Source organism: Myotis yumanensis, unplaced genomic scaffold (assembly GCF_028538775.1).
Source record: "Myotis yumanensis isolate MYYU_CA2020_CCGP unplaced genomic scaffold, mMyoYum1.0.hap1 SCAF_4, whole genome shotgun sequence".
In the NCBI taxonomy this organism is placed as follows: domain Eukaryota; kingdom Metazoa; phylum Chordata; class Mammalia; order Chiroptera; family Vespertilionidae; genus Myotis; species Myotis yumanensis.
The window spans coordinates 64,239,634-64,263,366 of record NW_027223755.1 but is presented as its reverse complement, the minus strand read 5'-3'; the positions used below and the strand labels follow the sequence as shown (position 1 = coordinate 64,263,366).

Genomic DNA, 23,733 nt, shown 5'->3' with positions numbered 1-23,733 from the left:
GAGCATGTTCACCATAAGCTTCCTGAAGTATACAGTAACTTTCAGCAGCACTTTTTTTTCAAAATAAATGAATTAAAACTTCCCGGAAATGTTTTTGGGGCACAAAATTCAACATTTTTAAGTGTAAAAATATCTATGATGTTAACAACGTCAGAAAATTTGACATGAAATTTTGAAGCTTGTCAATACAAAATAGCATACATATCAAATCGCATATATATTAACATATGTTAAACTCCACCTATTGAAAAAAATCAATTAACCAGTATACTTACTATATGTCTTCCTTAGAAAAATGTCTATTCAGATTTTGCCCACTTTTTAAATCATTTTTGTTGTTGTAGTCTTGTATGAGTTCTTTATATATTTTGGATGTTAACCCTTACCAAAAATATCATTTGCAAATGTCTTCTAACATCTTTTTGTTTTGTTGGTCATTTTATTTGCTGTACAGCTTTTTAGTTTGATGTAGTCCCATTTGTTTATTCTTTTCCCTTGCCTTTGGAGTCAAATTCATAAAAACATCACCAAGACAGGATTTTTTAAATGGTGGGCAAAAAAGTTTAATTTTACATATATACTTTTTCTTGATATTCATTTCTTACAAAAATGTAACCTTTTGCACTCTAGATGTAGAAATATTTTCCTTCTTCCCTTCTTTGGCTAGTCTAATAACTTGATTGACATAAGACAAATTAATAGGAGAAAAATTTCAGCTTGTATATACAGGAGCCCTATAAAACATGACGCAAAGAAGTGAGCATAGCAGAAAGTTTTATTATCTTTTAGACACTGAAACAATCCACTTGTGAAGAATTGACAAGGCAGAGGGGTTTGGGCTAAGGAAAGTAAATGGTGAGGAATTAACAAGGTTTATTTACACAGCCCTTTCAGCCCTAAATTCCATGTCTCTGGTAGGATGAGGGTGCCTTCTACCCCCCTGGTACAAGCAGGGTAACTTTATCATCCACTTTCAGAGGGGCAAAGGAGGGGCAATGTCCTTTTTGCATCACTATTTCTCAAGTACCTTTAAAACAAATGCCAACCGGCATATTTTGGGGTGACACATTCTGAAACCCCTATATCACCAGCCTGTATAGTTCTCCAGCATCAGTAATAAAAAAAATTCTAATTTTATTTCAACATTTCAGTAATAGAAAAATTCTAATTTTATTTCAACATTTTATTGAATCTTTTCATGTTACACAACTTACTGAAAAGATTTAAAACACCGGTGAGATAAAAACAACTTAAAAAGATACACCAAAATACACATACAGATAAAACACCTCTTCTAGTTGAGGTAACATTATATGAGTCATTGTCAAATCCCAAATTGTTGCTACTGTGCTATATATACAACTTGGTACCATATCAGTGATTCTCAATGACTCAAAAGAAAGACATTACATTAGCAAGCAAAATGTACAACAATTTAGAAGAGAAAGCAGAAATGCCAACGTTAAGATCACTGAAATTCTAGTGCAATGTGAATTGTTACTAAGGGGGTTTTATTTGCTTATGTATTACTAAAAATAACTAATTCAAACCTGCCTATCCTTTCAAGAGCTGGAAAGTAGTCCTTTATGTGAAAACATGGGAGTAAGCAAACTGAGGGCAAACATCCTCCAGAATCGCATGAGAAAAAGACCAGTATCAAAGCAGAATATTTTATTTTCTGAGCAGATTTATCAACACAGAGAAATGTTGAAGCATTTGTGCCCAACGGGTAAAATGAATATTTTGTGCGGTTATAAGAAAGCCAGTACTAAAAAGACAGCTGTGAGTAGTCAGGTACATGAGCGAGACTCCTTACCTCTCCAGTTTTGTTTGTGAAAACAGTAACCAAGACATCACATCCCCCAATCCAGAGCCATTTTGAATTGGCTGGTTTTTAACTATCTCATAGCATCTAGTGCTGAAAGTTTAGAGGCTTGACTAAATTTGATAAATTTAGGAATTATTTTTCAAGGGTCTAGAAAGGGTACCTCACAGTAAAGAAATTTATAAACAGATTTAGCAAATCAATGAACAAAGTAATGAACAAATTCACTAAACAAAGTAAATTAATATTTATCATGTGTTTCAGTTTTTAATTCAATTTGCTTTCTGGCTATGACTCAAATTAAGAAATCATACAATGTAAGAGAAGCGTATTACACTTCATCTCCATGGCCAAAATCAATTGTATGAAAGGACCATTGGGCCTATGGAATATTTTAATAGATGCTCATTCATAATACTATTAATCATACTGAATTACAAATATTATTCTGAGCTATTATCACCTAAAGAAATGCAGTGCATGGATATTTGCTTTTGGCACCTATATACTAAAGAAATAGAGCACTTTTAAAAAGGGAAAGAGAATGTCCAATGTTTATTTCACTTATTCCTCTCTAAATTCAGTTAAACATATTTGGCAAGCATTTAAGTGCTTAAATTTTAAAGATTTTTATATTTCTACTAATTTGGAATGGAGTAAAAAATATTAGTATTTTGCACTAGTTGAGTGGTTCAGTTGGCTAGAGTGTCGTCCAGTACACCAAAAGGGTCAGGGCACATACCCAAGTTGCGGGTTTGATCAGATCAATGTTTCTCTTCATCTATCTCTCTCTTCTTTCCTCTCCCTCTAAAATCATTAAAATATATCCTCGGGTGAGGGGTTAAAAAAATTAGTATTTTAACTTGCCACATTTCAATTGTTTTGGCCACATTTCAATTTTAGTTTTGATGTTAATTTGTATTCTTTTTCCAAAGAGACAGAAAACAAGACTAACCTTACTTGTGTGTGGTTCAGCTATTAGTCTTATAATGATTTCATAATGAAAGTTATCTAACTGAATCTTCATGCTAACTTCCATCAATCTTGAAATACCTAATTTTTAGCTAGGTGAAAGATCCCATATATTTCCACTAGTAAATACTTGGTTCCATTCAAATTCTCTTCCAGAAATATTCTGAAACTTGCAATTTTCAGAAGTTAACTCTTGTCTGAAATAATCTTCATTGATTATAATAAAAATAAAAGGATTTTTAGGAAGTTCAACATATAAATATCTAACAATTTACTTAGTAGTTTAAAAGTAATGAATATAATTTAAATGCCATATGTTGGACAAAATAAACCATAATCTGAAGGAGTAACCATAAAATACATATGATCAGTGGTGTTTAATTTTATTTTTCCTCTCTTGGTGAAATTTAAAAACGTACAACTTGTATGTTTTAGTAATTGGGGGGAAAAAAACCACCCACAAACATACAACACAGGATAGTAAAGAGAGTTGCTACTTAAATACTGTTTCACACTTTCTGGATATCATTTTTGTTTCCAACATTATTAATCACATAAAGTAACCAGTTTGCTGATATTTAGCAACTAAAATAAATCTATTTATAAATCTGTTTGGAAAATGTAAGTGCAAAGTCACTGCACTTCAGTGTGCTACATGGCTCATAGTAAAACTGTGACCACTTATAGGAGGAAATGAAACTTTAAAATGTTTAATGATGGATCAGTCAAGAGCATATCATTTTACTACACAAAGAGCTTCATCCATTTAGGAACATACAATTTTTTTTATTAAACTGATTATTTTTTTGCTTATTTATTGAAATTTACCTCTTTACCTCATCCATAAAAAGCGAGGACAAACTTCCTTTAAAGTTTGTATTTTTTCTTCAGTATTCATCCAAACAAGTTTAAATAAAAGGCGATTTGGAGAGACCTGCTTTTCCATTTATGTATATCTAGTTTGGAGTATGAAATTTTAAACAAAACTGGAATAAAAACTGAAGACATTAATTTATGATAACTATACAGAAGGCAAGAGGCATAAATTCCCAGGTGAATTTTAATCGCGTCTCCACTAAGACAGGTCATTCAGAAATGAAAGACAACTGACATTCCTTTCAGTACACAATTTCTAAATTTAGAAACAGTAATAGTTGTCATGATTATTTTATTTTCTATCTCTGTTAAGAGTGGCTCTAAAAACAGCCTGATGATTCACATAACTAGGTAAGCAAATCAAGCTTTATAAACATATGACGAATATTAAGTTGCTGGCACCGAAATGCTGTATTTGGATATAGACAAGTATATTGTTTGCCTTAAATCTTTGGATAACTTGGCTTTTAATATTTTATTTTTATATTTAGGCAGAAAGTGTGTGACGTCATCTTATGCAATAAGCTGATCTAAAGGTGGAAAATTTGTTGAAAGGAAGGAAATTCCAAGTTTTGTATGTGAACATAAATGGCTTTATGTAATAAATACGCAGCCATTAAAACGTTATATAGGGATAATACAATTTAAAACTTCAACTCCTGATTTCAGATTGCCAAATCTAATCCTTCTCATCATTATCATTGGTTACATATTTATTTGCTTGAAGGTAAACTATGACCTCTTGATACTATATATTAAGGATGACATACCAATATCAACCAAGAAGGTAAAATTAACATGTAATAAATATTAAAGTTAGATGGAATAAATTCAGCTCTGTAAAATTTTGTTTTGTGTTGGCTGATAAATTTTTGCTTCTGCTCAAGACCAATTTTAGTTCAGTATGCGTGCTACACTAGCTAGAATTTAATTGATGAATATTATTTTTATTGAGTTTTCAAATTTAGAATACTTTTGATCCCAAAAAGACCTATGCCTTTAAAAAAAAGTCAATATAATGAGCACGGGCTTTCTCTACCAGTTTCACTTATAATCCATTTCCCCCCCAGTATCACTTTTATACCCTCACAATTTCATAGCAAAGTGTCCAGATTGTGCCTTTTAGACTAATCGGGAACTTATATCTCAAACGCTATTTTGAAGAAGCGTAGAGTAAATGATTTTGGTAATCTGTAGGACAGCTGCATGCAGTGTGTACTGTATTATAACAGCACCAAACCCTTTATAAAAACCAAGCATTCCTTCCTCCTGCTTTATGGTATTGATACAGTCTCTCATTCCCTCATACTGTGTATTAATTGGAAGCACTTCATAGCCAAGGTCTGTATTGTCAATTATTGTGCGTGTTCCTTGAATGTGAAGGCGGTGCAAAACTGTTTCCAAGGGGTAAAGTATAACATCAGAGCAAAGACTGGCAGCAAAGTTAGCAATAAGTTCTGGAAAATAAGCATCCAGCATACTCTGTACTGGGCTAGTGCTCTCAGCTGGGTGGCCATGATAAGTCTTTCTCTTTAGAATTAGTAGGACGATCTTCTGAATGATGGAGCTGATGATGTAATGAAGAACCCCATGCAGCACCGTGGGGAAGATCAAGGAGAGAAGAGGAAGTAGTCGTTTGCTATGAGGCACTCCCAGGCCTATCACTCTTCCAATGCCTTCTTTAACACATTCCAAAATCCCAGTATTATCTCGAATTATCTCACTCTAAAATAAAAATGATGAAATGAGTGGAAGTTAATATTTGCTTATTTTGCCCCCCCAAAAGGGCTATTTTTAGGTTCCTTTTAAATACTAACTTGCTGACCAAAAAGGGAAAACATCAATAGCTTACAGATTTTAAATGTTACCTAGGTGTTAGATTCTTTTTTCAAATGAAATTTAATAAAACAGATAGCAGTGAAGTGGAAGCTACTTTTATTGGACAAGGAAAATACAGGAGATGTGGATGGGGACACACCTGGTTTCCCCGGCCTCAAGAAGCTCCTTAGAAATAATTTTGAAACACATTAACTCCATGACACCAAAAGAGGTAGTATAGTGCTTAGACTTCTTACAAATGGGTTTCAACCCTGCCTCCATTACTTACTGGTTATTTGACCATTGGCAAGTTATTTAACTTCTCCTAACAGTCAGTTTACCATTCTATAAAAATGGAATTAGTACCACCTATGTTTGATGCATAGAGTTGCTAGGAGTATTAAGTGAAAAAAGGCCTGAAATCCGGAAGGCACTGAATAAATGTCATTCTCATCTGCAGTGTTTCTGCCTATCTATAATTTTGAGGATGTGTATTACAAAGTTTGTGATACAGGTCAGAGTCATGCACAGGCAGAAAAGGAACAGCAAGAAGCCAATTTGGCTATAGTAATGATTGAAGAAGAGAAAGTATAAAATGAAGTTATAAAGTAGTATGGGGCCATATCATGCCATTGAGTAGACTTTGGCTTTTAGTCAGATGGAAAAATCAGATGGAAAAATAGCTGGTTTTAAGCAGAAGATGGACAAAATATAATTTAGGTTAACACTGGCTATTGTGCAGAGAACAAGAGGGCAGGCTGAGAAACCAGTTAAAAAGTTCTTACATAATCCAGAAAAGAGATGATGGACTACCAGGTAGTAATGGAAGGGAAGTGCGTCAGCTGTGCTTTTATCCTCAAATTACAGCCAATAAGAATTACTGGTGCATTGGATTTGGGTATGAAGGAGAGAAGTCAAGGATAACCTCAAGACTGTTGGCCAGAGGAAGTGGAATAGCAATGGCTCTTACTGGGTTGGGAAATATGGATGGGGTAGCATTTTGGGGAGAAATCAAGAGTTCAGATATGTTAAGTCTAAGGGGTAAACTTGGAGTTTACATTTCAGATGATATAAAAAAAGCTTCAAGCTGAACATATCAATGTGTTTTCAGTAAATATAATACATTTAAAACCACAGACTAAAATCAGCTCACCTAGTCCCTTTACCAATCTCTGATCCTTTCCCACTCTAGTCTATTTTTAACACAGCAGCGAAAGAGATCCTAATGAAGACATGTTAGAATCACTCTTTGGTTCAAATATGCCAAAGACTTTCCATATCCCTCAAAGTCAAGGCTAAATTATTACAATGACCTAAAATGTCCTTTATGATTTATCATCCTCTTACCTCTCAGTACTCATCTCCTCCTGTTCTCCCCTTTGCTTAGTGAGCTTCAACTATACTGCCCCCCTTTTTGCTCTTCAAACACATGAAATACAATCTGACCACAGGGCCTTTGCACTTACTTTTCCTTTGCTTAGAATGTTCTTCTCCCAAATATCTAAGTAGTTCATATGCTCAGATCTTTACTCAAACGTTACCTTCTCAGTGAGGCCTTTCTGATGAAAAAAACAACAAAACAAAACAATAGCTGCTCCTCTCAACCCATTAATCTTATTTAATTTCCTTGCTTTATTTTTGTTCTCTTTAGCACTAAGCACCACCTAGTATACTTTATATTGATTTTGTTTATGTTTATCTTCCCCACAAAAATATAACTCTATGAAGGCAGACTATTTTTGTCTGTTTTGTTTGCTGTTATATCCCCAAGGTCTATAATGGTGCCTGATACAGGTTGACACTCAATAAATATTTAATGATGTTTAAAAAAAATGATCAGTTAAAGAAGGTTAACTGAAAAGGTGAAGTGAAGTCAATAAAAACCTTAATTGAATACTATGCTGAAAAGTCTGAAACTGATTTTAGGAAGTATGAGTCAGTGTGGATCCTTAATCAGCAAAAGGATGTAAGAAATGAAAGTGAAGAACATCAATCTTACACTGATGTGGAATGCAGTGACTAGAACAAGGATTGTTAATGAAGACAACAGCTTACTAGGAAGTTCATATTTAAGGGACCAAGGAGGTCTTCAGGAGATCTATGTATGAATGTGTATTTTTCAAGGGAAGAATGTTCTCAAAGAGCTCCCAGGAGGGCAAAAACCCACTGGACGTAAAACAGAAAGAAAGAAGCTAACATAATAAACCAAGTATGTGATAAAGAAGGGATGGGAATGGTTGCCTCTCAGTGGAGAGAAACAGACAAATCTCAGTTACGGTTTGGAGTTAGAACTAAGAAGGCATAATGACTGCCTGATTATGAAGGATGAAAGAAATATAAAAATCACGACATTTCTAAAAATAAGAACTAAAGTTTTAAGTCTCTAGGGTGAAGATAACAATAATACATTAATAAGAAAGGAGATGCTCAAAAGGAAGATAATTTTCAGGGGAATAAGACAATATTGTTTTTATGCGCTGAGTCTTGAGGTGATGATGATTTAATTCACATTTTAAAGATTAGAGTCAAAATGATTCATGAGAGTAAGTGAGTTCTCCAGGATGGTGAATACAGGATAAAAGCAGACAGGGTCAAGGACTATGTATCGGACTATGGTAGAACAGGTGGCAAAGAAGTTACTTAAAGAAGAGGAAGATGTGCAAGAGGAGAAACTTAAGAAGACATAAAAAGATTTCTAGAAAATCAGACCAAAGAAATCAAAATGAGGCAATTATCAGGTAGAACCTGGAGCAGGAAAAAGAGGGGTAGATACTGGGTTAAATAAGCAAACAAACATAGTGAGCTGAGCACTTTATATAAGTAACTCAATTTTTACAACCCAGTTATTAAAATACTGTTCCCATTTTATGAATGAGAAAGATTTAGAAAGGTTAAGATATTTGTTTAAAGTCACAGATCTAAACAGACATGTGATTCTGATATACTTAATATCATGCTGCTTGTTTTTTCTTAAACAATCACCTTCTTGCTGTTTTTTTCCTTATTTATGAGAATATCTCATAGAGTAATAACTATAAGCTGTAGTCCCAAAGGCGGTATCATTTACTTAACACAATGCCAAGTGCAAAAGCAGAGAAAAGTGTATTTGAGTAGCAAGATGTTAACTTCTGTTAACTGAAGTCAATTCTAAAAATAAATAAATTAATAAATAAATAAATAATCAACAATGGGGCCAGGAAAGCAATTACATGGAAAAGAGTAATTTGAAGAGAAAAGGCTGATCCATTGAGGTGTTTATAGAGAAGGAATTCATACTTATTGAAGACAAATAATATGCTAGAGGATGTGATGATGGAGATGGCAGATAGGTGATAAACAATTAATTGGATTTTGTGTATAGGTGAAGTTAAACTATCTTCATCTGACAGTTTTAAGTGTAAGAACCCAATGGAGAAAAAAAATCTATAAATTTGATGTACTTGAGCGCCACCCTGTGGTTAGAAATAATAAAACAATTTAAAACACTAGCAGGAGACACACCATAGCATCAAATGTTCCTTAAAAGGCATATTTAATAAGAATGCTGTTAGTAAACTATTATGCAGACTACCTTCTCACTGTTAGGATGATTATCATGTTTCATGCTTAATTTATTGACCTATGACAAGCCATAACCATTCTGAGTTGTGTCTTAGAAAGTTGAAAAAAAAACACAACCCTTTGGATTTTTTGTATTCAAAGCAAGTCATAGGCTGGATTCTGAGATATCTGAATAAAGAGTATACAGCTGTCTACGGAAGAGATAAAATAAATTAAAACTAAAAGTGTGAAGTAGGTTTGCAAAGGAAATATACTTACCAGCAAAGTGCTAGTATATAATCTTTGATATGTGTGTATTTTCAAAATAAAATTTTAAAAGGATACTGTTTTAAACTAGGCATAAATAATACATTCAATACATTTAATATTCCAAAAACATTTTAAGTAAAAAATGACCATAAAAAATAGCTTACCTGTACTGTTTCAATCAGACTTGCTGAATAAAAAGGCATTGCCACTATATAAGTTAGGCTGTAGAAATTAAAACAAACATCAGCTTATTGAAACAAGATACTTATACTAAACTAGAGGCTCGGTACATGAAAATTCATGCACTGGAGTGGGGGTCCTTCAGCCCAGCCTGCCCCTTCTCACAGTCCGGGAGCCCTCAGGGGCGGGAGGCGACCTGGTGATCAGGGGAAGGCAATGCCCCATCACACCTCTGATGCTGTCACTGCTGGCAGCACAAGCCTCGGGCGGCCCTGGGCGGTTTGCCTACGCCTCGAGCCAGCCGTGGGCGGCTAGGGGGCTGAGGGGACTAGGGGACTCCGGAGGCAGGCATGGAGCGGGGCAGAGGGGACTGGGCGCCGCCATCTTGTGGCTGTGGGCACTGCCATCTTTGAGGGTGGGACAGTCAATTAGCATATTCCCTTATTGGCTGTGGGCGCCGCCATCTTTGTGACAGTGTGAGGGTCAATTAGCATATTCCCTCTTTATTAGATAGGATCTTTAAATATCTACTTTAATGTATCAACATAATTTATATTCAAGCCTGAATTATATTTGTAAGGTTTTCAACTATTAATACCTATAGCCTAAAGATACTTCTGAGACCTGTAACAGAAAAATCTTTATTCAACAATTAGAAATGAAACATTATTAATAATAACACAGGGACAGCCTGCAAAGAACATAGATTTTATTTTAAAACGGTATGAAATGGAGGCTCATTTGAGTCATTGTTTGGACCTCTACCTGCACATAGGTAATGAAGCCTATTACTCTGACACTTAAAATACAGGGTGTGGATCCATTCTATTGCTTGCCTTCTCAATGATATCTGAACAAGTTCTGCTATTATCCTATATTATTATTATCTATTCCCAGATTTCCCACCCAGCCAGTCTTCAATGGTAAGTGAAGTCCCCTTTTATTATTAAAAAACAATATTGTACAGCTTTGCAAAGTTGTTTCCTACCACTAATATTAGGCAGAGTAATATTACAACTTTGCAAGCCTGCAAAATATAGTTATTAAAATAATATCAAGGTGGGACTTACCTAACCCTACGGGCCAGGTCCTGGCAAGTAGTAGTTTTCAAGGTGAATGGAACATCACTAAGTAATAATGAGCTAGAATGCCCCACCAAGGGAGCCAGCAAGCTGGAGGGGGGTTTCCAATTCACAATCTTCAAAAAAAATTAAAAAGTGAAGAGTAAAATTCTAATCTACGAAAATGGTCAATGTTGTAAAATCATTGAGTGCCTTCAGGACTACGTTTTTTAGTTTGCTCATCACCATACAAATAAATTTGTTATCTCTAATTAATAATAAAATAATAATAATAATTTTCTTGGCAACTTGTGTTTAAAAAGTTGAGGACCTGTGCTAACTTCCTAAGAACACAAAGAAAAATTAGGTTGTGATTTCACCCTTTCAAATTAGAAAGATTTATTTTAAAGATAATAATAGTTCAGGATTTTTATTCCTAAACCCTGTAACTTGTCCTTTGAAATTCTAGTCCCTCAAATATTTCATTGCTCTAATTTCCTTCCATATAGTTATTTAATAAAATTTTCAGTTGTAATGCTATAAAAATTAATATAAATTTTCAATATAAATTTCACTTACGATTTCAGCAGAAGGTGTTCTCCTATTTGTTTAGGATTCCATTTATGTGAAACCTCCCTAAAAAATAAATTTAAGTAAAACAAAAGTCATGTTACTTAAAACATCTTCAATTAGCCCAACTTGCAAAAAAGTAATCAAGTTTTATTTTAAAAAAATCTATAGAAGAAATATATTCTAATGGTAAACATTTTCCTTTCTGGGACACATTTGAAACAACTGTAGTGGTTTGAAAAGAAAAACAATGTTCAAGGTATTTTTGTATTGGCTGACAGAGGAGAAAGTTATAACTGATTACAAAAATGAACATGAGAAATTAAAGGAGATATAAAAGTGATAGGTTGAGCCCTGACTGGTTTGGCTCAGTGGATAGAGAATTGGCCTGCAGACTGAAGGGTTCCCTCTGGGGCACATGCCCAGGTTGCAGGCTCGGTTCCCAGTAGGGGGCGTGCAGGAGGCAGCTGATCAATGATTCTCTCCCCCCTCATTGATAGTTCTATCTCTCTCTCCCTCTCCCTTCCTCTCTGAAATCAATAAAAAAACATTTTTAAAAAAGTGATAGGTTGAGTAAAAAAGAATGGGTGGGAAAGGGAAAAGGTAACAAGGAATAGGATAAAGGGAGAAATAAAGCTTTAAAAAGTATGTAAGAATAGGAATAAAAAACAATAAACAAAATGAAGTAATTATATGCAGATTAATGTTAGTAGTAAAACAAGGGCTCTAAACCCTGGTCTCTGACGTGAAGTCTGCTTCTGCCTCCGCTCCCTCTCATCTCATCTGATACAAGAAGGAACCCTGTGAGAGCAGCAGAGCAGGTATTGTTGTGTTTGTTTTACTTTGAGAAAATAAAGGTTTTCAAAAAGGTCACAGGGATGTGTTCAAAAGACACAGGAAAATGCTAGATCTGGAACCAAGGTCTAGTACTGGGTGTTTCCTGCTATTTAGGCTACCTTTGGAAACCAGGAAAGAGAAGGAAAAGAAGAGAGGCAAGCTGAAAGAAGAACAAAAAAGGAAAAAGTTGTATCAAGAGAAAAGTAAAAAAAGAGAAAAGAATATGAAGAGCAAAAGGGAGAGTAAATGAAGAGTCAGACAGTGAGGATTGAAGGGGAGGGGAAGGAGGAGGAAGGGAGAGAGAGAATACAAAGAAAGGAGGGTGTAAAATAAAGAGGAGACTAGCTACTACCAGTTCCCCTGATAAAATTAACACTTACTGAACAATAGCCACAGCAGGAAACTGAGAAAACATTTTCTATCTCAAGTAAGTGAACACAAGAAACATAAGGAGATAAAGGAATAAGTATATTTTACATCAAAAAGGCAAAAATAATTAATCACTAATAATATAAGTGCTCTAAAAACAGACTCAGTACAATTATAGCACGGGTGGTATGTGAATTTTCCTACATTTTTCTAAGAGACTGAGAGGTCTGTAGAGAAATTTTTAGGCAATAGAATATAACCTTCTCTAATTTATTAGACCCTAGGGAACCTTCTGGGTCACATTCTGATTAATACTAGAATACTACAGGCCTGAACAACCACAGAAAAATAAAGCCAAAATGATATTTAATGATTAAGATGAAAAATGCAAAAAAAATTAGGCCTTTCATCTGACAGTGACTTTATAATTATAAAACAAAATATGCTACATGGTTTGCCAATCATCTGGGCACTATTACTCTTTTCAAGGCTATTATGACACTGATTTGAAGCATGAAACTGTTATTAACATTATGGACAGACGGGTCTGTGGCCTGTTTCTGAAAGGACAGGGCCACCTTCCCTTTGAATACAAAACTAATTATTAAGGGAAGATTATTAAGGTAAAAGAGAGAAAAATAAAATTTATAATCAATTATAAAAAATTGAGACTTTCTTCTTTGTATCTATTCTCTACTCCTTTATAAAATGAGTAAAACTTACTGCCACAGCTCTAGAAATTTAAATTAGCACATTTAAGTGCTTCAGGAAAGAGGGTAGTGTAGAAATCTACTTGTGATTAAACCTTTTTATATTTCATTATTAAATACCAAAACCTGTGTAAATACATTTAAATCACTGTTTTCACAAGCAAAAACTACCCTTCAAAACAAGCAACAAAACTGAGAGAAGTGACTTGCTTTTTCTCAAAATAGTTTTCTATTTGATAGTGTCTTAATGCATAATCTACACAAAAACAATAAAATTTTTTTGTTGTTGTTTTTTAAAATAATTCTTTATTGTTGAAAGTATTACATATGTTCTCTTCCCCCCACATTGATCCTCTCCAGCCTGCCCTGTCCCAACCCCTCCCCCATTATCTAAATAACTATAGTTAAGCAGTCTTTAATTTCCATTGTCTCTCATTTCACATGCTCAAATAGCTTCCCTCTTAAAAAAAATCTTCCCTCAACCCAACCCAAACCTCTCATCTTCAGCTACTTTTTTTCATCTCTCATCACAGCCAACTTCCTAAGTTTGCTATTTCCACATCCTAACTTCTCACTCACCTCTAAACGCACTCCAAATTGGTTTCTACCCAATTATTCCAACAAAAACAGTTCTTGCCAAGGTTCCCATGACCTGCATGACACTAAATCCAATGCAGTTTTTAGTTGGCAACTTATTTGTCCTTTCAGCAGCCATCAGGCACGCGTGTTTCTTCCACTTGATAGATGAATATACATAGTTAATGCATAATCTACACAAAAACAAGTGTCATTTTATTACTGACACTGTTCCTAACCCTTTATTTTAATACTCTCACAGGACCATATTCTTTTTCTTCTGTGAACAATCTCAACTGGTACTTAGTTATTCATTAGTGGGATTATTTTACTTAATGAATGTCCCTTATACTAGACCTAAGGTACTTTTTGTTTCTTCTCATTGTATACCTGATTTCTAGTACAGGACCTAGAACATAGTAGGTGCTCAGGAAATATTAGCAAATTAAGTAAATAAATTAATTAATGAGTGGGACTTATTACCAAAATTATCCAGATAAAATACAACAAAGATAACCTCTCATGTCTTCCTAAATATGATTCAAAATGTCCACATAATCTGATGTGTATGTATGTCTACAGAATGAGAAAGTTTCATAAAATTCTGTGCCTTCCCATTCCCATTTTTTTTCCTTCTCAACCTGGAGTGAAAGTTTCTACTTCACCTGTGCTTTAGAGAAGTGTCATTATTTGCCTAAGTTCCCAGAACTAAAAAGTGGTGTAGGCAGGACCAAAGGTGTCTGACTGCAAATGTAGAATTCTTTATACTTTACCATACAGAAATTCCTGAAATTTGTTAAATTTTTATAAAATTTTGTGTTTCTGGCAGAACTTCAAGAACATTTGATGACAAGTACTAACTTCCCATTTTATCCTGTGATATAAAAAGCAATAGGGTGAATAAAGTTAGCCAACATCATAAATTCAGATTTTTAAAGTATGATGGGAAACTTGTCGCTGGCCAAATGTTTTGTTTTGTTTATAACATTTAACAAAGCTGTGTTAAAAGAACTTCAAGACCTTCAAGACTATACAGTCCTTGAAAGCAAACACTGGCAAAAAGCCCACTATCAGTCTCGCCTGTCTTCATTTTCTTCCCTATAAAGCCTGAATCCCAAGATTGAGATGCCAGTTGACTGTACCAGCAACAACCTCACTTCCTTGTCAACCCAAAAAATTCACCTGCCTGGGGCCACCTTTGGATCAACAAACCATTCAAAATCTCTTTTTTACACTGTACTAGGATAGAATGAACCACCACAGTAGCTTCTGAGGCTAATACATTTCTATCACCACAATTACGTTAGCAAACCATTCAAGATCTTTAATGCTATCTCTGGGATCTAGTGTTGATAGGGAAAAATCACAAGATTCCTACCAAATAGCACTTACACTAATTTATGCTTTCCAATATTATCTATTAACATTCCTTTCATATATTCCTAGTAAGGTTTGCCTTCTGTTACACAAAGTAGCTGTGACTGTCCCAAACATATATAGTTGAACCTGGTTCTCGAATGTTTCCCATCTTAAACAATTCACTTCTCAAACCAACAGCCCTTTCAATGATGATACCTATATGATCAGTCACTGATCTCTCAGGTGACAAAGGAGAGAATGCGGGAGTATGAGTCATTTTACCACCAAATCTCACGTTAACATCTCAGGAAATTATGCTGTGAATATTTGTTGTTGTTGCTGCTTATTATTATGAAATTTTTCATTTCTTTTTTGTTAAATTTTCACTTACATTTAATGTCCTTTTTGTTTTTAAAGTGTTTACTTATAGATTAATCAGTAATTAAATAGTACTGTATATAAGAAAGGGTAAAGCAGGGAATCATTTGGGGATCTGGAACAGATTAATTCAATTTACATTATTTCTAATGGGATAACATGATTCAGTTTTCTAACAGCCTTCAAGAACATATTAAGTTTGAGAACCTAGGTTCCTCATTCTTTTCATAGTTTCCCTCATTCTTCTTTCACCAAATGACCTTGTATCCTGTTTCAGAGAGAAAACAGGTGCACAAGTAAATTTACCCAATTTCTCTACCCTCTCCCTCCAAATGTATCTAACAATTCCAATTCACCTCTCTTGGCTTCGATGGCATTACTGTTCTACAGTTTGCTGCTATTTTCAATGAGTTTTGTGATCATCTTTTATTACTCCCCTCAATTACCTCTCCTAATACACATACAGGTATGGCACACATGTGTGCACTCACACATTGCCCAGGATTCTGTGTTTGGTCCATTTCCTGTCACTTAGTCTACATTATCGCCTTCAGAAATGCATCCATCCTAATGTTTCAACTGCTGCTTTTATATCACTACATTCAAAGCTATGCCTTCAGCTTCAAATTTTTTCTAAGACTCTGACCCACGGTTCCAACCACTTATTAGACATGTTCCCCCTAACTGTTTTGCAGAAATCTCAAACATCATCTACTGAAGGTTAAATTTCTTATCTTCTTTCCCATTCCAACTTATTCTCCTTCATGAATTCTTCAACTTGATTCCAATCTAGAAATCTCAGTTACTGATGACAACTCACTCTCCCATATGCCCATTCCCAATCTATCACCAGTTATCAAATATACTTCAGAAATGTCTCTCCAGCTCATTGTTTTCTATTCTATTCCACAGTTTAAACCCTTCTCAATCTGGACTACATTACTGACAGTTCTGCACAAGTTTTTTTTTCTTTTTTTCCCCCCCTAGATTACTGATAGTCTACACCATTATTTTTTCCCACACTATCACTTGACTATTATCCTTGATCAAATCACCCATATGTTCACAAAAAGAAACAACAACTAACACCTTCGATTCCCAGTTTCACAGAGAATAAAACCTAAATCCCTTACAAAGGCATTGCCATGCTTCAGTTTAGCATCTTAACCTCGTTTCCTTCTATTCCACTCCATACATGCTCACTATTCTTAGCATAAGACACTTATTACCCAGATGTTCCAACCTCCAATGGGCATGCTGTCACCTCTACTCTGAATCCTCTCCTTCTTTGCCAAGTCAATTCCTGACCATAAGTCAAGACTTAGCTCAGATTTCAGTTCTTTTTTGAAATCCTAACAATAACTCTATGCAAAGTGTCCCTTGGGCTCTGAAAGGGATTTGTTTAATTATAGCACACATAATGATGTACTGTAATTTGTTTACATGTGTCTTCTTCATCAAACTAGCTACTTAAAGAGCAGGAATTGCTCACATACTCGTGTTTATTCCTTAATTGCTAGTTGCTGACACACAGCAGCAGGAGCTGAAAGACATATCTCAATAGATACTATACAAGGAAGCAGTTATCTTTATCATATGCTAATTCAATAAGATAGCAATTAAATTTATTTTCTGTTTCTCCTCTTAGCTACTTCAGGCAAGTCAAGTTTTTAAATTCAAGGTATTATTAGAAACTATCATATTTTGCTATATTTTTAATATGACATTAATATTGAGAAAATGCCAAAAAAGGTACCTTGGTAAAGGTGTGAATTCACTAATTATTCCTTCTGCTCCAAGTGTGACTCCCTGGACAATAAATGTACTTCCCATTCCTTTCCAAAGGGCCCTTGGTCCCTACAATAAACAAAATTTATTGTTATTTTCGTTAATTGGTAAATAAGAAACACCAAAAAAAGGAACTTAATAAAACTTGATATTGAATGTTTACTGATATTTCCAATGAGACATTATTTAAAAGGACATTTTAGTGGAAAACTACAACTAAATTAATTTCTAACATTATTTTAATATTTTTTGGTAGCCTACCTTTAGGCCAAGATGAACATTCCAATTAATTGAGTATCTCTAATACTGATTAAATACCACTAATATTTAATTAATTTTGGCAAAGGTGTAAATTCACTGATTATTCAGTGATACCAAAAAGATGCCATTATCATGTTACATTAGTTTTAGTACAAGAGTTAAGATATTTTTATTAACTAGGTTATAAGAAATTACTGTTGCTTTAATTATTACTAAGGCAAAATGACACATAAATAATTTTAACAAAATCTATACACTAATTCTGACCTGAGTTTTGTTGAAGCTGTACATTATATTGATGACTGTAAATGGAGTGAGATGATAATGTCGAGCATGGTAATTAACCTGTAAAAAATATATTTCATAATTATTTTCTATTATTGTTTTGCAAGAAATAACAAGGGTTAGAAAGAAATACTGTGGAGTCACATCATAAACAAAAGTTCAATTCTAAAGTCAGCATAAATTACACATAAGCAAAGCAAAATTACTCTTAAAAGCGCTTTAAATAACTTATTAAAAGTAAAGTACATATGGTTATATAAATATAACGCTGAAAACCAATGCACAATATACACAATAATATAGCATATGTAATAGGGCCTTTTGGTTTGATATTTTTGTTTCCTTAAACAGTCAAATTACATTTAGTGTGGCAAAGCATTCAGGAACCACAAAGAACTCAGGAACAGGAGATATGTGTCTCCCAATGGTTAGTATTTTCTAACTCTAAGTTATAAACAATTAGCAAATCATAAAATCAGTAAAAGGGGTCAGGACCAATACTTAAGTGAAATAATTCTTTAAAAGTATTAGGATGCAGCACATATTCCAGTCCCTTCTCATTGGGATGTGGAGACACTCAACCACTGAGCCACTCCAGCTGGGCTGAGTTCTGTACTTCAAATCAGAGTTGGGATTATTGCATAGGAAGTATATTTACCTGACATTGGCGGCGTAGAACAATGCAAGGATGAGCCAGTACATTTTCTGTAAAGAGACTATATAAGAATAATTTATAAATATATGTAATATAGCTAAAATTTAATTTATAACATATATGTATTTGAAATAAATTTTGTTTGAAGAATCATGCATTATTTTGTTTCCCATTCTTAAAATAAAAAAAAAATTAAAAAATATCATGTTTACAAATCATTGTACCAATAACAAAATTCAACATGAAAAGAATTAAAGACAGATTTGGAAACTGATAGTCAAGGGAAACAATATATAATACTAACATGTATAATATAAATATGAAACGACATTTCTGTATATCTAATATGGGAAACTCTTTTCCTAGACAATTTAAATGACCCTTTCAATTTCTTTCAGATGTCTTATGCACAAAGTTCCTATCAGAAGAGCTATCTATTTTTCATAAATCTCATTCTATAAATTTTGTTTTTGATGTACTTTGCGCTTAAGTTATAGGGATTTCAATGACTATGTTAATTGATTAGTATTTTATGTACAAAATAGTTCTGAAAGTATTTACCACTAATTACAACTGTGGCTTAAGTACTAACAGTAACACATGCCTGCATGGGTATGCACACATCTACACACACACATATATATAGAGGCATCCATCTATCTATCTATCTATCTATCTATCTATCTATCTACTTAGATAGATAGATATGCCTAAGTGACTGTCTGACCAGTAGCTATAATGCCCAATGGCCATTAGGGGGCAGATGCTCAACGCAGGAGCTGCCGAGCTGTGGTGACTTGGCAGCTGTGGTTCTCAGGCAACGCACCCAGAACCAGAGAGGAGCGAGCCTGATTCCCGGGCGTGTCACCCAAGAACCACCCTCTCACAATCCGGGACCCCTCAGGGGATGTCAGAGAGCTGGTTTTGGCCTGATCCCCGCAGGCCAGACCGAGGGACCCCACTAGTGTACGATCAGGGCCAGGGAGGGACTGTGGGAGGACTCCAGGGAATGTCCAGCCCATCTCGCCCAGTCCTGATCAGGGCCGGCCAATCAGCGCCAGCCAGCCAGCTGTGGAGGGACTGCAGGAGGTTGGCTGGCCAGGAAGGGACCATGGAAGGGTTCCAGAATGTATCTGGCCTGTCTCACCCAGTCCTGATCGGCCAGACCCCAGCAGGAAGCTAACCTACTGGTCGGAGTGGCTGCCCCCTGGTGGTTAGTGTGCGTCATAGCAACTGGTCAAATGAATGGTCGGACACTTAGCATATTAGGCTTTTATTATATAGGATGATAATGACTTTTAAAGTATAAACGGTGAGGCTGAAGAAAAATTAACTACAGCACAAGGAAAACCTTAATACACAAATTTTATTTCTATTGATATTAACATCCTCAAGTTTAATCATACAAATAAGGTCATTTTTCCTCGATTAAAATGTTTAAAACAATGACTTTTGTTAGCATATATCAGCCTTTGTGCAAGTTCAGTATTTTTGAAACAGTATTCACTAAAGGTCACATAAATCAAGACTAAAGGTTTTTCTAATACAAAATAATCATTAAAAATCATTAAAAATAAAAAATAAAAATGATGCTCATTAAATGCTGATTATAACTGAAACCTAGACTCCATGTTGATAAATATCTTGTTATAATTCAATCAAAAAAAAAGATTCAATGTAAAATGACTTGGTTTTTGGAGAAGAGATAACATTAGAATTAATGATTTACTCTTTGGATAGATACATATGAAAGGTGTAACAATATTCCTTAAAAATTATTTTGTGATTATAAAATTTAATGACTATTCTCTGTCCTTACTGGGGGAAAAAATTAACTTATAAATTTTAAATAATTTTTTCTGCAAAATATTATTCAATATTTAATCTACTGCTACAAAGAATCAATCTACAGGGAACACTACTAATCATTTATTATAACATTAAAAACTATAAATAAAAATTAAAATTATTTAGATAGAACATTACCTTGCAAGTCCAATACCAAATCCAGCAAATCTACTCAACTGTTCTAAAATAGAAGAAATAAGATTACTCATAACCAATATTTAGATTTACTGTAAAAAACAAAAAAAATATTTTCTTTTATTAACACGATATTCATTTAAAACCAGGTCCCCAAGTCAAGTCCTGATAGGGGCCAGGGAATTCATTTGAATGAGTGAAGAACTCTATTGGGCTTGGGGCAAGTTGCAAGGCACAGTTGCTCTTCAGCTCCAATTCATTGTTGCAATGTGGGACTGTGGGCTCAGGGTTGGTGTCTAAGCTCTGATTTTTCTAAAAAATATTATTTTTATGTGGTATCTTTTAATAAAAAAGATTGGCAACTATTTTAAAAAGCAGTAAAACATTATGTGGGCCAAATCAAACATATCTGCAGGTAGAATCTAAGGGCTACCAGTCTATAACTTCTGACTGCAAACAACATACAATTTTTTCTGTAGAAAGCTCTGATACGTACACCAACAACTTTACCTCCCATATTGTAAAATTAGTCATTCATTGTTAGTGGTAGAGAGCATCTACGTTAAACCAACAGTCACAAGTAAAACACCATGAAATTATTAAATTGAAAGAATAATCAAAATGGGCAATAAAGGGCTCTCAATCTCTTTTCTCTCTCTTCTCTCTTATCCCATCTCCCCCCGCTCCCCCTCAACTCTGCTCTTTTAAATGAAGCAACACACTATTTCCTTACAGTCAGAACAAGACCATGTAAACATGTCCCTGAGGACATTATTTGGTTCACCCTTATTTTGGAAAATGTATAAGCGAGATAGCTTTTCTTTGCCCAAGTTAAGGTATTTTCCTCCTTCCAGCTCTTTCTCCTTTTTGTGTGTCCCGATCATCCCCTAATATTAACAGAAAATACCATATTTTCTGGAAGGTATTAGGAAGGTTTATTATTAACTGTATAATGCTCTCAGGCTTCTATCCACCTTGCAAAGTAGACTCACCAGCCTCTTACTGCTGCTAAAAAACAACAGCCCTAGTTACATTAAGAGCTCCTCCTCATTGTAACCATCAAAGCATAAATTATGAAAAAATAATCTAAACTTTACTGCCTAAGAATGTAACTGTATAGCAAGTATATATGCATTTTGAATTATTTCATTTATAATTTTCCAGTACTCCTCTTGGGACCAACAGAAAGAAAACCAGACAGAGTGAACAAGCTAATTGCATGATACTAAATCACTGGTCCCCCCTCCACATCATTTGCTTATCATACTGCATTTAAAGTCTATTCCTCATAGTTATCCCAAATCAATCTTATTATACCTGCAAGTCAACATAGAAGAAATGAGAATAAAACTGATGTTTAAAATATATTTTATATTCAATGATAAATATACTTACATTTATATCTATATATATAAAAGCCTAAGCATACAAACGACCAGTCGACTGGTTGCTATGATGTGCACTAACCACCAGGAGGCAGATGCTCAACACAGGAGCTTCCCCCTGGTGGTCAGTGTGCTCTCACAGCCAACCTCCGTGGCCAGCCAACCTCCCGCAGTCCCTCCCCCTGGCCAGCCAACCTCCCATGGCCCCTTCCCCTGGCCAGCCTCCCTGGGCCGGCCAGCAAGAGGGGCTGCAGGAAGTTGGCCACCAGCTCCCATCAGGACTGGGTGAGATGGTCCCAATCGGCTGGATCCCCAGCCAGACCAAGAAACCCCACCTGTGCATGAATTTGTGCACCGGGCCTCTAGTTTAATATAATCTACTATTCTAACAATTTCAGGAGAATGGGAAGAGGGTGCCATCATTTCCATTTTATGAATAAAAAAAGATGTTGAGAATATCTAAATCACAAAGTACTGCAATTAAAAGACAGGTCTTCTGACAATCCTTTGGAAAATAACTATGTCTTGAATTCAAAGTCTTATCTTGAAATTGTATGAAGTGATTTTTGCTTGTTAGAGGAATTTTTAGGTCAGAAAAAAAAAGCAGAAGGTGGGTATATTTCTTAATTCCATAAATCTTTACAGAGTTCCCATGGGGTATATGAGTTTAGGATCTATAATTTATGTAAATAGAAAAGTGTTACTAGCCCGTTAAAAATAAAAAAGAATAAAATTACAACTTCTCTATGTATTTCAAGCGAATCATTTAATATGAGTGAGGCTCAATTTATATTACCATTAAGTTTTAGCAGAAGAAAAGGGGAAAGTATAAACATTTTCTGTTCTACCAAAAAGGGGTTTGATGCCAGGGGGTATTTTGGGTCTTAGAAAACAGACTCAACTGCTTTAATTAAAAGGGAAAAGGAAGGAAACAAATATTTGCTCCACAATGTACTGTGCATCACTCATATCTCATTTTATTTAACCCTTAAAAAACCCTGTTATTCTTCTATCCACCTTAAAGATGAGAAAACGGAGGGCTCACAGACGTTCACACCGTCTCTCAGCTTTTAATACTGGTAGAGCCGGGTTTGAGCCCAAGCCTGTCCATGCTGGAAAAAAACACACACAATACTCTGCAGAACACAAAGCTACAATGAACCACATCAAGTAAATGCAGTGGTCACTGAATTAGCTAAGACAGGTGTCTTTTTTTTGGAAGTCATCCCGGAGAAAACATTCGTGCGAGGACAAGAGAGGAGGCCCGCTTCAAGGGCAGAGGACGCGGGGAGGGCGCCGGGTGTGGCGCGCGATTAGAACACGAGACCCCGAAGGCGGGACCCTCGGCGCGGCTCTCGGGGTCCGCGGGCCGCCGCCCCGCAAGTCCCCTCACCCAGGCCTGGCTCCCGGAGTCCCTCACCCGTGCTCGGGCCCGGCACGCCACCGCCGCTGCCGCTGCCGCCGCCGCCGCCGCCGCCGGGAAAGGGCTCCTCCGCGGGGCCCTCGGGGGTGGAGGGGGCGGGCACGCCATAGGGCGGGCTCTTCTCGCCCCAGTGCAGGTTGCGGCTCCCGGGGATGTCTGGGGGAGTGGTCACCCAGTGGCCCAGCTCCGGCCCGGAGCTGAAGGACCTTGCAGGGAAGGCCACGCCAAAACCGCGCTCATCCCGTGCACTCCCGCGATAGCCCAAGCCATCGAACCCGTCCGGGCGCCGCGGATGCATCGCAGGCGGGGCAGGACGAGGCGAGCCCCCTGGAGCCCACCACTACTGGGGCCGCACAGTTCTCCCTCCTCCTCCTCCTCTTCCTCCTCCGCTGCCGCCGCTGCCGCCACCGCGTCCGGAGAAACTGACAACCGGAAGTCACGTTGACAACCCGGAAGTTCACAGCGCACGTGATCATAGCCTTTTCCGGCGGTCTTCGGAGACGCGGTTGCTAGGGAGACGATTCGGGTATACGGAGCCCGCCTTTAAACTGTCGCCAATAGGGAGGAGGAAATGGTGAGGTGACCGGAGTTAATGGAACACTGTACCAAGGA

The 23,733-nt window shown here is 35.9% G+C and overlaps 1 protein-coding gene and 1 pseudogene across 2 annotated transcripts; both read right to left on the bottom strand.

Moving 5' to 3' along the window:
- Positions 1–757: 757 nt before the first annotated feature.
- SLC25A46 (solute carrier family 25 member 46) lies at positions 758–23,540 on the bottom strand. 2 transcript variants are annotated; one of them, XM_070412435.1, is made up of 8 exons: positions 23,119–23,540; positions 20,317–20,359; positions 18,334–18,391; positions 17,658–17,735; positions 17,098–17,198; positions 11,122–11,178; positions 9,466–9,523; positions 758–5,398 (listed from the first exon to the last, which is right to left on the bottom strand). In XM_070412435.1, exons 1-8 carry the CDS (start codon positions 23,417–23,419, stop codon positions 4,820–4,822), a joined length of 1,275 nt encoding a protein of 424 aa, XP_070268536.1. In that variant the 5' UTR covers positions 23,420–23,540; the 3' UTR covers positions 758–4,819. The 2 variants fall into 2 exon arrangements, with proteins under 2 accessions (XP_070268536.1, XP_070268537.1); XM_070412436.1 differs by having other exon boundaries at positions 20,317–20,354; positions 23,119–23,318.
- LOC139009625 (small nucleolar RNA SNORA66) lies at positions 14,837–14,959 on the bottom strand (annotated as a pseudogene).
- Positions 23,541–23,733: the final 193 nt, after the last annotated feature.

Coding starts and splice junctions, on each gene's coding strand:
- SLC25A46 (XM_070412435.1), bottom strand. CDS start 23,419: ATGCATCCGCGGCGCCCGGACGGGTTCGATGGCTTGGGCTATCGCGGG. Junction 18,392..20,316: donor TTTGGTATTGGACTTGCAAG/GTAATGTTCTAT, acceptor ATTCTTATATAG/TCTCTTTACAGAAAATGTAC. Junction 17,736..18,333: donor TTCTACGCCGCCAATGTCAG/GTAAATATACTT, acceptor TATTTTTTACAG/GTTAATTACCATGCTCGACA.